General features: G+C 44.7%; 1 protein-coding gene across 1 annotated transcript in view; it reads right to left on the bottom strand.

The window, feature by feature from the left end:
- The window catches only part of ARMH3 (armadillo like helical domain containing 3), a 135,786-nt gene that overhangs the window by 73,372 nt on the left and 49,836 nt on the right, over positions 1–12,578 (bottom strand). Inside the window, exons 21-22 of the mRNA XM_074907584.1 lie at positions 1,841–1,923; positions 1,208–1,334 (exon numbers count right to left, since the gene is read on the bottom strand). Coding sequence (XP_074763685.1) covers positions 1,208–1,334; positions 1,841–1,923 — 210 coding nt within the window. The remainder of the gene's footprint in view (positions 1–1,207; positions 1,335–1,840; positions 1,924–12,578) is intronic.

The raw sequence follows: 12,578 nt of genomic DNA, 5'->3' as shown, positions 1-12,578 counted from the left end.
CGTTATTCTTCCATTCCACTTTCTTTCAGCTTCCACCAGGGATCGTTTTGAAAAATTACAGGCTAGTAAAAGCACCTCATCTTACTAGCTGCAATTCCTGGGAGTAGGAAATGGGTTAGCAAAAAAATCTTATGTGCTCAAAGGGCACAAAAATGGCAAAGTGATGCCTTATATAATGGCTGAAAACTGTAGGAAGTTTGTAGAAAAGGGCAGTTCATTTTTGCTTGCAGTTGCAGGGAACATTCGGCTACATTTCTTTAGGCGAGGATGGTTCTCTCCCGTGTCAAAAGAGTGCTGTGGCTAACTGTCTGTCTCCCACTGCCCTTTAATTCCCCTTATATGCTTATATTAACTCCTGTTGTTCATTGGGTGATCACGCTGAGAAAGGAGCAGGGAGTGAAAGGAAGAAAGGTCCTTCTACAACAAAGCAAACAAAGAACACAGCTATATTCTTTTCTTCACAGCTTGAAGCATGCAGGCACTACACCAGTGCTGCTGCAGCTACCCTTGATGACATGCTCCTGTTTATACACTGCCTGATTATGCCTCCATGCATTCCTTGCTCTCCTTTGTTCCTCTTTTCCCTGCTGGGTGTCACTTGGTGGCATTCCAGCATGCCTCTCTCTCTGAAGGATGGCAGATTCTCCCTGTTTTGCTAGTAGGCACATTCTAGTCCAGTGATTTTGCTTGTCGTTGCAAGCAGGTTTGTGAGGGCTGTTTACTTGGTTTGTTTTGGCATTGAGGGTAGATGATGTGATTTGTCTAGCACAGCAAGCTTCTTGTTATAAGTTTCTCAAATTCTTTTCCAAATTCTTGTTTGCATTGAGCTCTGTGCTGGCTGGTTCCGCAGCATGTACCTGCCTTCTGCCTCAAAACTGTCAAACAGATGCAAACCACATGAAGATGCATAAAATACTACATATTTGGTTGTGCCAACAAATTTGTATTTCCAACCACAGTAAGTGGCTGCTAAAGAGGCAATAGGTCTGTTCCTATTTTTTTCTGACTAAAATAAAATTATCCCTTTAACAAGTTTATCTCTCTCTCAATTCTTAATTTACCAGACATGTTCTAGTACACAAAACATGTTCACTCAGCAAGACACCGATCAGTAGCAGTTGGACAGAAAACACCTGACACAAACATCCCTCCAGCACCACCCTTATTTCCAGTCAACAGTAGTCCTGACCAGTCAGGAGGTACTCACCCATAGAATAAAGGTTGTCAAAATTCTGATGCATACGAATGATTTCATAATACAGCTCATCATAACTGCTGGGAGTGGGGAGAAAGGTGTCTCCGTAAGTGATGAACATGTTGAACAGGTTCACAACCTATACAAGGAAGTGAAAAGAAGTTACAATAGGAATATTTACACAAAATCCATTCTGCAACAGAAACAATACAAACTGTGTCCAAAACTTTTAAAGAAATAGCTCTCAATGGCATCACACAGTATTACATTATTTAATTGCTTTATCATTTTCCTTACAGTACAGAAGAGACAGACAATAAACTTAAACACTATCCTATCTGGGGGCCAGGAAAACAGGTTTCTATTATTTTGTATTTAAAGGGCCACAGCACAAGAAAAAAACATTACCAAATCTGGAAAATTAAACTAAGCCTTTCTTCATACAGACTTGTTTATTTCAACTCCACAGTGAGTCCAAGCACTACCCTTTTCAAACACGTCACAAAACCAACCACAGTGATATTCCCCTGCTTTGTGGCCTTGCTCTGGTATCTCCTTACCAGGCCAGAAATCCTGGATTCTTTCTTAAGATTCATTCAATATTAAGTTGTTTGAAATAAGAGGATTTGTTTTGTCTGGACTCACCATAAGAGCAAGGGTGAAGATGTTGTGCTTGGCCAGCAACACAGTCTCATTAGACATGAGGAACTTCAACAAGTTGATCAAAGCTAGGAGAAAATAATACATATTTTTTAAATAAAATTAAAAGCAAAGCCATCCTCAGCAAGTCACTTAAATACAGACACATTTTCATTATCTAGTGTAAACTAACCTAAATGCCAGCTACACTCACCTCTCAGAAATACATCAATTTTCATGTGGGATTTGTTGGTTTCTTTTTTCATGGCTAAAATACTGTCCTGGATAGGTAAGTGACAGCTATTTTACTGTTCCACATTTATTCTCCTTCACTGACTTCCCAATCAAATCTGCTTAGGCTCAAGGTAAGTCTCTTGTTAGCTTAGTCAGTTCAGGGGAGATTTTTCTATCTGCCAGATCATGAAGTGAGCTTTGGGCTTGGAGAATCCAACTATCTCATTTCTGCTTCCTACATCACCAACATGATGTACGCATAGTCAGCCCCAAACTGTCACTCTTGTTGATACATGCAGTTTAAAAAGAAGTAACAAAAAAGCCACGGCATAGCTTTTCCGTAGCTCTATGTCAATGCTGCTGCAATGGTACAAGGAAGGATATAGTACTTTATTGTGTCAGTTATCTAGGGTTGTTGTGGTAAAGACTACAGATCTGGTTCACACTTGTCATAAAAAAAACAATAAAAGCTCCTGCTGTAGCCACCTAAAAACAGCTACTGATAGTGGGAATTAACAAAAAGGTTGGCTAAAAGAGCTTTAATCAAACAGACTTTACAGTAAACAATAGTATTCCATAAACTTGAATAAACTGAAGTTATTTATCTTGTTTTTTCCTAGTTCTTGAAAATTTCAATAAAGCAAGCTATTTTCTTCTGCACTATAGCTGCTCAGGACTGAAAGCTGATATCTGCCTAGAACAAACGCTCTGAAGTCAACAGATTTCAAGATTTAAAACATGTGAATTAGATGACCTGCAAAGTCAAGCTGAAACACTATATAGACTTTTTAAAAAAGGTTCTTAATTACCTACTAATTGGTAACTGCATTTAACAGAGTAATACCAGTCATTACTATTTCTTATAGGTACAACTAGAATCTGTCGGTCTGTTCTTCCCCCCACCATTACGTAAGTGTTACATACTACCCAGTAACCTGTGAGAAAAGCAACTCCAGTCTGAGAGAAACCCATAGCAAATACAGAACAGACCATTCATCTCAGCCCAAAGGTACAGGCTGTGAAAGAGGAGATAAAGCACAGAGAACAGGAATGAGGTAAGGGCGAAATTTAGATATATCCCCCACTCCCTTCAGGATCACAAAGTATTCACAAAAGGTAAATCCAGAACACCTACAGTAAAAAGATAGATGTGAAGAGACTGGTAAGATCTGGAATTTTTAAAAATTGTCAGATTTTGAATACAGTCCTGCAACCGCTACCTTCAATACTAGAAGTTCACCAGGAGTATCTAAAGTTTACATATGCCCCCAAAAGGGAAGCCTACAGCCCTAGTGTGGGTATTTACTCATCGCAGACAGAAGCTACTTCAGTTTAATCTACCAGCTAGTGGCTTGATTCTGAACTGCAAACCAGAATGAACAAAGTTCTCTGCAAACTCCAGACATGCAAGTGATTCATCTTTCAGCGCTATTCCAGGATTTAACAATCAGCCGTAGCATCTCTCCCTTCTATGACAGCAGCCCCACTTCATGAAGCAGATATATTAATACATTTTCAGTCCAGCCACAGAACTCCCAATACCATCATCACCTCATCAGATTGAAACTCCTGGGACCGAAAGTAGAGCCTGGATTCCACAATAATCCAGCTCTGGAAATACTCCTGTCAGATATTTTTCTGTAAAACAGCCGTTTCAAAACAAAGAAGTAGCAGGTACAGATGGGCTCTCCAACGGAGCAGAGATCCAGCTAAAAACAGGTTGCCAAGGTAACCAAGCTTCCACAGCAAAAAAGTAGAGTCTCCTGCAGTCAGTGCCTTGGACTGAAGACAGCTGCCCTGTGTGTCACAGCAGCTTATTGGCCATGTCTCCAAGTTATAAGCATGGTTTCACCTCTTCCTTGGCCACACAAGTGAACACAACTGCAACTCATGACCGGCCGCTACTGTTCAACTGCTAGCAGTTGGGGCTTCTTAAAGCAAAGTAGCAGAGCTCTGGATTTCCTGTAACAAGTGGTGCAAAGGCTCTTGTTCATCCCATTGTGTCTCACTCTTCCACCAGGGCCCTGCAAAAAGGCCCTTGCTGGTGGGTGATTGTACAGCATGACAAAAAACCACTGAAGAACCAAACACAGTGAACGTGAAAGCCACCTGTGATGGGGAGACATTTTTAAGAGAACGAGTCCAATCATCATTTGTCTAGAGCACGAGCACTCACCAACTGCCAGGGACAAGTATCTGACAACTGCCCACTGCGGTATTTCTCAGATACCACCCTGAAGCACTTGCACTGCTCTCTATTAGTGACAACACTTGAAGGAGAACTGTTGCTCTGTTCTAGCCCAACAATAGCTCCTACATTTGTTCCAGTCATTGTGATGAATTTGCTCATATTTAATTTTCCTGTTCCAGTTAGAAAGAAGACAAGAGATTCCCACTGCTTGAAATCAGTCTTTATACCTGAATTGCACTGCATCACAGCTCACTCACAGCCAACCTATGACTTAAATTCCTTCCCTAAGAACTAGGAAGGAGAGGGATGTGCTTCACATGAAGAAACTCAGTGCTGGACCCAGAGCTGGTCATAACTGCCAATCCACCAGGTTTACAGTCACTGTGTCCACGGCACAGACAAATTTATCCAACTGTTTGGAACCACACATTCCTAAAGAAGCAGTGCTCCTAATTAGGATATACACTACATTGATGTTCAAAGAGCAACTGATCTTTTTTCCACACCAGCACATTCTGCACCAGCTTCTGTTCCAAGTGGCTCTAAGGAACAGGAACACTGTGGAAAACAAACCCTTAAATCTATGGCTACCTCTGTCTCTCTAGTTTTCTTGCAAGGCAGACCCTGTACTGAAAATGAGGACAGCAATGCCCTGGAGTTTTCAGGATTAACAACTTTTAGATCCAGCTTCATATGCACAGTGCCCTTCAGTGACAAATACACACACAGAATAAACCTTTAGAGCAAAGGTCCAACTGGCTGAATGCCCCTCTGCCCCTGAGCTTCAGTGGGGCACTGCTGCTACTACTCCTGAGCAAACTGAAGCAAAACCAGATGTGTCACTTTTTCCCTGCTGCAATCAACTGTTCACCTCTCATATCCCATCTGCAGGCTGCCCTCTCACACTAGCCAGGAAATTATCCATGTTTTTTCCTCAATGGAGGAGCAGCTCGATCTCTCAGCTGCACAGGCAGACACAATTGTGGCTATTGCTTGGGCTCAGCCACATTATCCCAATTTGTGCTCCAGGATTTAACAGTGATGGATCGTTTGGTCATGAGATCTATTTCAACATTGACTGTAAAACAGCACCATTTTTGCAATAGCCTCTAGAGCCTTTTTTTTTTTCTGAAGATACCTGCCTTTGGCATCACTTACCAGGACACAATATATCCACTACAGTGAGTCTTGAAACACCTATAATTTCACAATACAATAGTGTCACTAAAACTTCTTTAGCAACAAAAGCAGAAGGCTGTAACTAAACTCAACTAGCAGCCATCGGTATTTGCATGCATGCTCCTCATTTTGTGACCTGAGCTGAGTGCGTTGGCTGTGCTTCTTAAACCAAGAAGAGAACACAGCCTTGAACACCTACATTTACAGCCTTAAAATCAAGTAGAAAAGCATGTTGAGTGGACGCTTACATCGGACACGAAGCCATATGATTGGCTGTATGTGAAAGTGGTGTAAAGCATACAGGCTGGTTTTTAGGCAATTTTCTCCCCCAAGGATTATTACAGCCAAAGCATGAAAAGTGACGTCACCAGCTTTTACAGATACCCACCCTGCTTTTTAAACTGAAATGACTGCAGTGAAAGAAGTTCTTAGCTCCTCTGCCACACAGCTGCTTTTGAGGACAGACACTTGTCCTTATCAGCTCTCGTGGCCAATCTGTTTGCTGAGGAGCAACAGTACTCCTGCTCAGTTATTTGCAGCCCTTCTTCAAGCCAATCCTCTGTAAGATGACTGTGGGCAGCCAGCATCTCTTCTTCTCTTTTACCAGGAAGGACATAATTCCTGTTACAGACAGATGCCCTTCACACCCTCCTTCCTCTCTTCCTTCCTCCCATAGCAGACTTAACCTTCTCTCCCAGTAAGCCTCATTTCAAACAGAAGTATATTCAGCCCCAGCACATTTGGGATTCACACAAAGTTTTGTTCTATTTAGTGCCTCAGTGTTCACTGTTTGGATCATATGTAATGCAACAGGAGCATGGAGGTAGGTTAAGTAGAGAAAAGGGGGAAAAAAAAAAAGTAGTACCATCCCCTGGGCAAGTCAGAATGTAGCACAGGCTCTGCCAAGAGCATCAGAAGGCTTTGATGCGTTATTGCACAACAGAGCAGAAGAGAACAGCCCTGAGACACACATCAATGAGAGCTTGGATGGGTTGAGCACAGTATGGAGGCCTCTGTCATCGCATCTGCTGCACTTACAGGTCAAAAATCTTCTAATGGTGCATATAATGGCCCTCAACAAAGGAGCAAGTGAGAAAGAGATGTGAGGGCTCCTCAGCTGCAGTATAACATCAATTAACAGGATACTGTACACTACTAAAATCTTCCACCTCTTAGGGCACGCTGGGAAGAACAGTGATTTTCCTGTTCCCTCTGGAAGTTACCATTGTACCAAGAGTATATTCAGTGTTTTCCTTTCAGTGTTTCAACTCACAGCCCCCTTAAGAGAATTCCCACCCACATGTCACTACAGAGCAGTTGATAATGACATCTGGGCAACACTTGTATGCTGCAGCAAAATCCTCTGCCTATGAGTGCTTCAGCAGCACAGTAACCACTCTGGACCTCTTATAGCCAACCTGTTACATACTCTCAAGGCAAGGTCCATACCACTCATTGTAGCACATGGTAAACCTGATCTGGTAGGATTAGTGCACTAGACTGGAACTGAGAAGAAACTGGATTCAGTTCCTCAGGAATCAGCACTCTGGTCTTTCTGTGCTTCAATTTCTCCAACATAAATGAGAAAAATGCACCACTCTGTTTGCAACAGCACTGGAAAATAAATAGAGCAACCATAACAGCCCTGGCCCACCTGTGCTCAGTATTCTGTCTCTAACTTGTCAACACCAAATGCCTGTCGAAAAGTAAGAAGCCAAACAGCACTTTCTCATAACGCTCTTCAGATTTCAAAATTCATCATCATTCCCTTACATGAGAGAAACTACAGCAAGTGTGGAAATAACAGACTCTCACAACATGAATACCACAACCACAGACCAGTCTTCTCTCCTATTACAGACTAGAAGTCACAAGGGCTGAGCTAGGATAACCATATATCCTATATCCCACTGTGCTCTTATGAGGAGGAGAGACCCCGGGACAGAGTAATCACCTGGAATAAATGCTATATACTTGAAGAAAAATTCAGAAGTAGGGAAGCAAAAAGCTCAAACACAATATACTGAGATGATCTGATTATTAAAAGGGTGCAGATCTGGCCATGTTCAGCAGAACAGTGATCAAAACAAACTCAGCAGGACATTAATATCTACAGATGGGGTTTGACAGAAAAGAACCAACAGAGGTAGTTTCCAGATAGAGCAGGAGGAATAGGAAGTGTGTCCAAGAAATAGCTACATTGCCATTACAAACTAATGCACCAGAACCCCCTGAGGCACAAACTATCCCAGCATCCTTGGACAAGTGAACCAATTACTCAGGGACAGCACTTGCAGCTTCCCGTCAATCAGCCGAAGTGCTAGAAAACAAGACCATTGCACCATTGCTGCAGTCCCCTCTCAGGGGAGCAGAGGAGGCTATAAAAGCTCTGTCAACATCACTATTCAACATGCTTCAGCTCCTTCCCTCTGCTCGTAGTTGTAACAATTCACCTGGCTGGACGGCCCCTCTAACCACTGCCCACGCTGCCTCCCTGCTTGCTCCCGCAGGCGCTGCGGAATTCCTGCTCCCGGCCACCAAAGCTCTGTGGCAGACAGCAGCCGGCTGTTGGCAAGCTCTCCATCACCAGCATTCTACAGCTGCTCCCTCTTCTCCCCATGACTTGTGGGGTACAAGCATGAAAGCAGCCTGCATTCTTAGTGAGAAACAACAGCTTGCCAGAGGGCTGAAGCACATGCTGGCATAAGCCATCACTCTGAGCATCAGTTGAGTAGGCCACTTCACTTCCAATCCTTTACTTTCTTTATATAGTCTCCATCCCCAGTACTCACTGTTCCCACCTAACCTCAGCCAACGGTGTGAAAATTGCAAGCTTAATGGAAATGCTAATTGCTGATGCTAGAGCAATACTGCTTGATAGCAATCCAGCAAGCAGTGAGAAAGAAATCAAATTTTCCAACTGCAGCTAAAGCTCACATGAACAATATGCTTTTTTCTTAAAAATAAAAAATAAAAAAGCACACACCCACAAGCTTCATTCCTCTTTAGAGGAAAGGGAAGTATTGAGCTCAATTCTGTTCTGTCTGACAGTGCAGGTTCACACTGTTAATTAAATAGTAGTCTTGGGAGTTAAGGTTGCACATTTTTGCATGGGGTTTTAAAACAGAAAAGGAAGAGCATCTGGAGAAATAGCAGAAACATTGTGCAAGAACATGGAAAGACAGCAAAGAAAGACACCCAGGAGTGCTGCTTCTTGAAAACAAAAAGGAGACAGGGATAAATCACTGCATTCTGAATGCTGCAACCCTTCCATGCAGACAGAGAGATGGCTGGGAACAGCTCTGGCTGTAATGCTTCTGTCATCGATGGGACTGTTTCCCAGGAGAAATTATCACACTATTTCCACTAGGTCACCATGATCTGCAAACTGTTAGGGATTCACAATCAAATTCTTCAGCGTTAGCTTGTTTATTTAAAAAGTAATTTACAGGACAGAGCTACATATCTGGATGAGACCTGCCAGGCTGAGGCAGGATGACCAAAAGGTTACTAGACTTTTGTTCAGTTAAATGACTAAATTTCCTTCGTGCCCATCTGAGCAAGGCTCTGTTGGTGAAGAATTCCCCTCCTGATCTTACTAGGTTATCAGTAACAGCCACAAATCTTGTATTATTCTTTTTCTCTCCATCTACAGAACCAAACTCTTTATCATCAATATTAAAATATGTTAAAATAAAGTGAAGGTAACTAGAATCAAGTAATAGAACACTAAGAAGGATTTAAGTAAAAGCAGACGCTTCCTAAAAGTTCCCCATGCAGGGAATTTAGAATATCCTCTTTTACAGGAAAGCCACTGAATTTTTGCATTTCTTACACTATCTTCTTTAGGAAATTTATACCAGTACAGAATCACAGAATCATCTAGGTTGGAAAGGATCTTGAAGGTTGGACTAGATGATCTTCAACTAGCACTGACAGTTCTCAACTACACCATATCCCTCAGTGCTATGACGACCCGACTCTTAAACACCTCCAGGGATGGGGACTCCATCACCTCCCTGGGCAGCCCATTCCAACACCTAACAACCCGTTCTGGAAAGAAATGCTTCCTAATATCCAGTCTAAACCTTCCCTGGCGCAACTTGAGGCCATTACCTCTTGTCCTATCGCTTATTACTTGATTAAAGAGACTCATCCCCAGCTCTCTGCAACCTCCTTTCAGGGAGCTGTAGAGGGCGATGAGGTCTCCCCTCAGCCTCCTCTTCTCCAGACTAAACACCCCCAGTTCCCTCAGCCGCTCCTCGTATGACCTGTGCTCCAGACCCTGCACCAGCTCCGTTGTCCTTCTCTGGACACGCTCAAGTCATTCAATGCCTTTTTGTAGTGAGGGGCCCAAAACTGAACACGGGAATCGAGGAGCGGCCTCACCAGTGCCGAGTACAGGGGTCAGATCCCTTCCCTGTCCCTGCTGGCCACGCTATTGCTGACACAAGCCAGGATGCCATTGGCCTTCTTGGCCACCTGGGCACACTGCTGGCTCCTGTTCAGCCGGCTGTCAATCAACCCCCCCAGGTCCCTCTCTGACTGGCAGCTCTCCAGCCACTCCTCCCCAAGCCTGTAGCGCTGCTGGGGGTTGTTGTGGCCCAAGGGCAGCCCCCGGCATTTGGCCTTACTGAAACTCCTCCAGTTGGCCTCAGCCCATGGCTCCAGCCTGTCCAGGTCTCTCTGCAGAGCCTCCCTGCCCTCGAGCAGATCAACACTCCCACCCAGCTTGGGGTCATCTGCAAACTGACTGAGGGTGCACTCGATCCCCTTGTCTAGATCATCAATGAAGATGTTAAACAGGAGTGGCCACAAAACCCAGCCCTGGGGACACCACTCATGACCGGCCGCCAACTGGATTTAACTTCATTCACCACAACTCTTTGGGCCCGACCATCCAGACAGTTTTTTACCCAGCAAAGCGTGTGCTCATCCAAGCCTTGAGCAGTGAGTTTTGCCAGAAGAATGCTGTGGGAAACGGTGTCAAAGGCCTTACTAAAGTCAAGGTAAACAACATCCACAGCCTTTCCCTCATTCAATAAGCAGGTCACCCTGTGGTAGAAGGAGATCAGGTTTGTCAAGCAGGACCTGCCTTTCATAAACCCATGCTGACTGGGCCTGAGCACCTGGTTGTCCCGCATATGTTTTGTGATGGTACTTAGGATGAGCTGTTCCATCAGCTTCCCAGGCACCGAAGTCAAGCTGACAGGCCTGTAATTTCCCAGATCATCCTTCCGACCCTTCTTATATATGGGTGTCACATTGGCCAATTTCCAGTCTGTTGGGACCTCCCCACTCAGCCAGGACTGCTGGTAAATGATGGAAAGCAGCTTGGCAAGCACCCCAGCCAGGTCCTTCAGCACCCTTGGGTGTGTCCCATCTGGTCCCATAGACTTGTGTGTGTCTATGTGATGCAATGTGATGGTCACTGACCATCTCGTCCTGGAATGCAGGGGGGTCATTCTCCCAGTCTCTGTCTTCTGGCTGAGGAGGCTGGATTCGCTCAGTACAACTAGTCTTGTTATTAAAGACTGTGGCAAAGAAGGCATTAAGCACCTCATCACTTGTTACCATGTTTCCTCCTCCATCTGGCAGGGGATGGAGACTCTCCTTGGTCTTTATTTCGCTACTGACATATTTATATAAACATTTCCTGTTGTCCTTGATTGCTGAAGCCAGATTGATTTCCAGCCTTTAGACCTCCTGACTTCTGCCCCACATAGCCTCACAGCCTCTTTGTAATCACTATGAGTGGCTAGCCCCTTCTTCCAAAGGCTGCAAACTCTCCTTTTCTCCCTGAGTTGCAGCCAAAGCTCCCTGTTCAGCCAGGGTTGTCTTCTCTGTCACTGGCTTCTCTTACAGCACCTGGGGACCGCCTGCTCCTGAGCCATTAAGACTTCCTTCTTAGAGAGCGCCCAGCCTTCCCAGACCCCTATACCCTTCAGGATCATCTCCCAAGGGATCCTTTCAAGCAGGTGCCTAAAGACATAGTCAGCCCTTTTGAAGTCCAGGATGTCAGTCCTGTCGAGCCCTCTCCTGGCCTCTATGAGAATAGAGAACTCTATTATTTCGTGATCGCTGTGCCCTAGTCGGCCTCCAACTGCCACATCACCCGCCAGTTCTTCCCTGTTCACAAAGAGGAGATCCAGCAGGGCACCTTCTCTGGCTGGTTCTCTCACCAGCTGCGTCAGGAAGTTGTGTCCCACACATTCCAGGAATCTCCGGGACTGGTCCCGCTCTGCTGTGTTGTATTTCCAGCAGGTGTCTGGGAAGTTAAAGTCTCCCACAAGAACAAGGGCAAGTGATTGTGAGATTTCAACTAAAGGCCTATAGTATATTTCATCCACCTCTCTGTCCTGGGTGGGTGGCCTACAGTGACTCCTACTACAACATCTGCCCTGTTGGCCTTCTCCCTGATTCTAATGCAAAGACACTCCACCCTGTCTTCACTAACACTTGTACTCAAAGCAATAACAGTCCCTAACATACAGCGCCACCCCACCACCTCTCTTTCCTTGTCTATTCCTCCTAAAGAGCTTGTAGCCATCAATTGGCACACTCCAGTCATGGGGGACATCCCACCATGTTTCTGTAACAGCCACGACATTGTAATTTTCCTGTTTCATCACGGCTTCAAGCTCCCTGTTTGTTACCCATGCTGTGTGCATTGGCATATATGCACTTCAGATGGGCCGATGTTTTGTCCCCTTCCCCCTTCAAATCTAGTTTAAAGCTCTGTCAATGAGCCCAGCTAACTCCTGCTCCAAGATCCTCTTCTCCCTCTGGGACAGGTACATCCTATCTAATGCCAAAAGGTCTGGTGCCCCATATACCAACCCATGATTGAAAAATCCAAAGCCCTGACAGTAACACCAGTCTTGGAGCCACACGTTCATCTGTTGAGTTCTCCGGTATTCTTCTTCATCCATCCCCCAACTGAAGGGATGGAGGAGAACACAATTTGTGCCCTCGACCCCTTAATCAGTTTCCTCAAGGACCTGAAATCTCTCTTCATTGCTTTAGGACCTCTCCTGATATCTGGTCACTACCTACCTGAAAAACCAGGAGAGGTTAGTAGTCCTTAGGTCTCACTAGACTGGGGAGTTTTGCTGTGAGGTCCTTGACGTGGGCCCCAGG

This window comes from Athene noctua, chromosome 5 (assembly GCF_965140245.1).
Source record: "Athene noctua chromosome 5, bAthNoc1.hap1.1, whole genome shotgun sequence".
NCBI lineage: Eukaryota > Metazoa > Chordata > Aves > Strigiformes > Strigidae > Athene > Athene noctua.
Note: the sequence above shows the minus strand (reverse complement) of the source record. Positions and strands in the feature narration are given on the sequence as shown.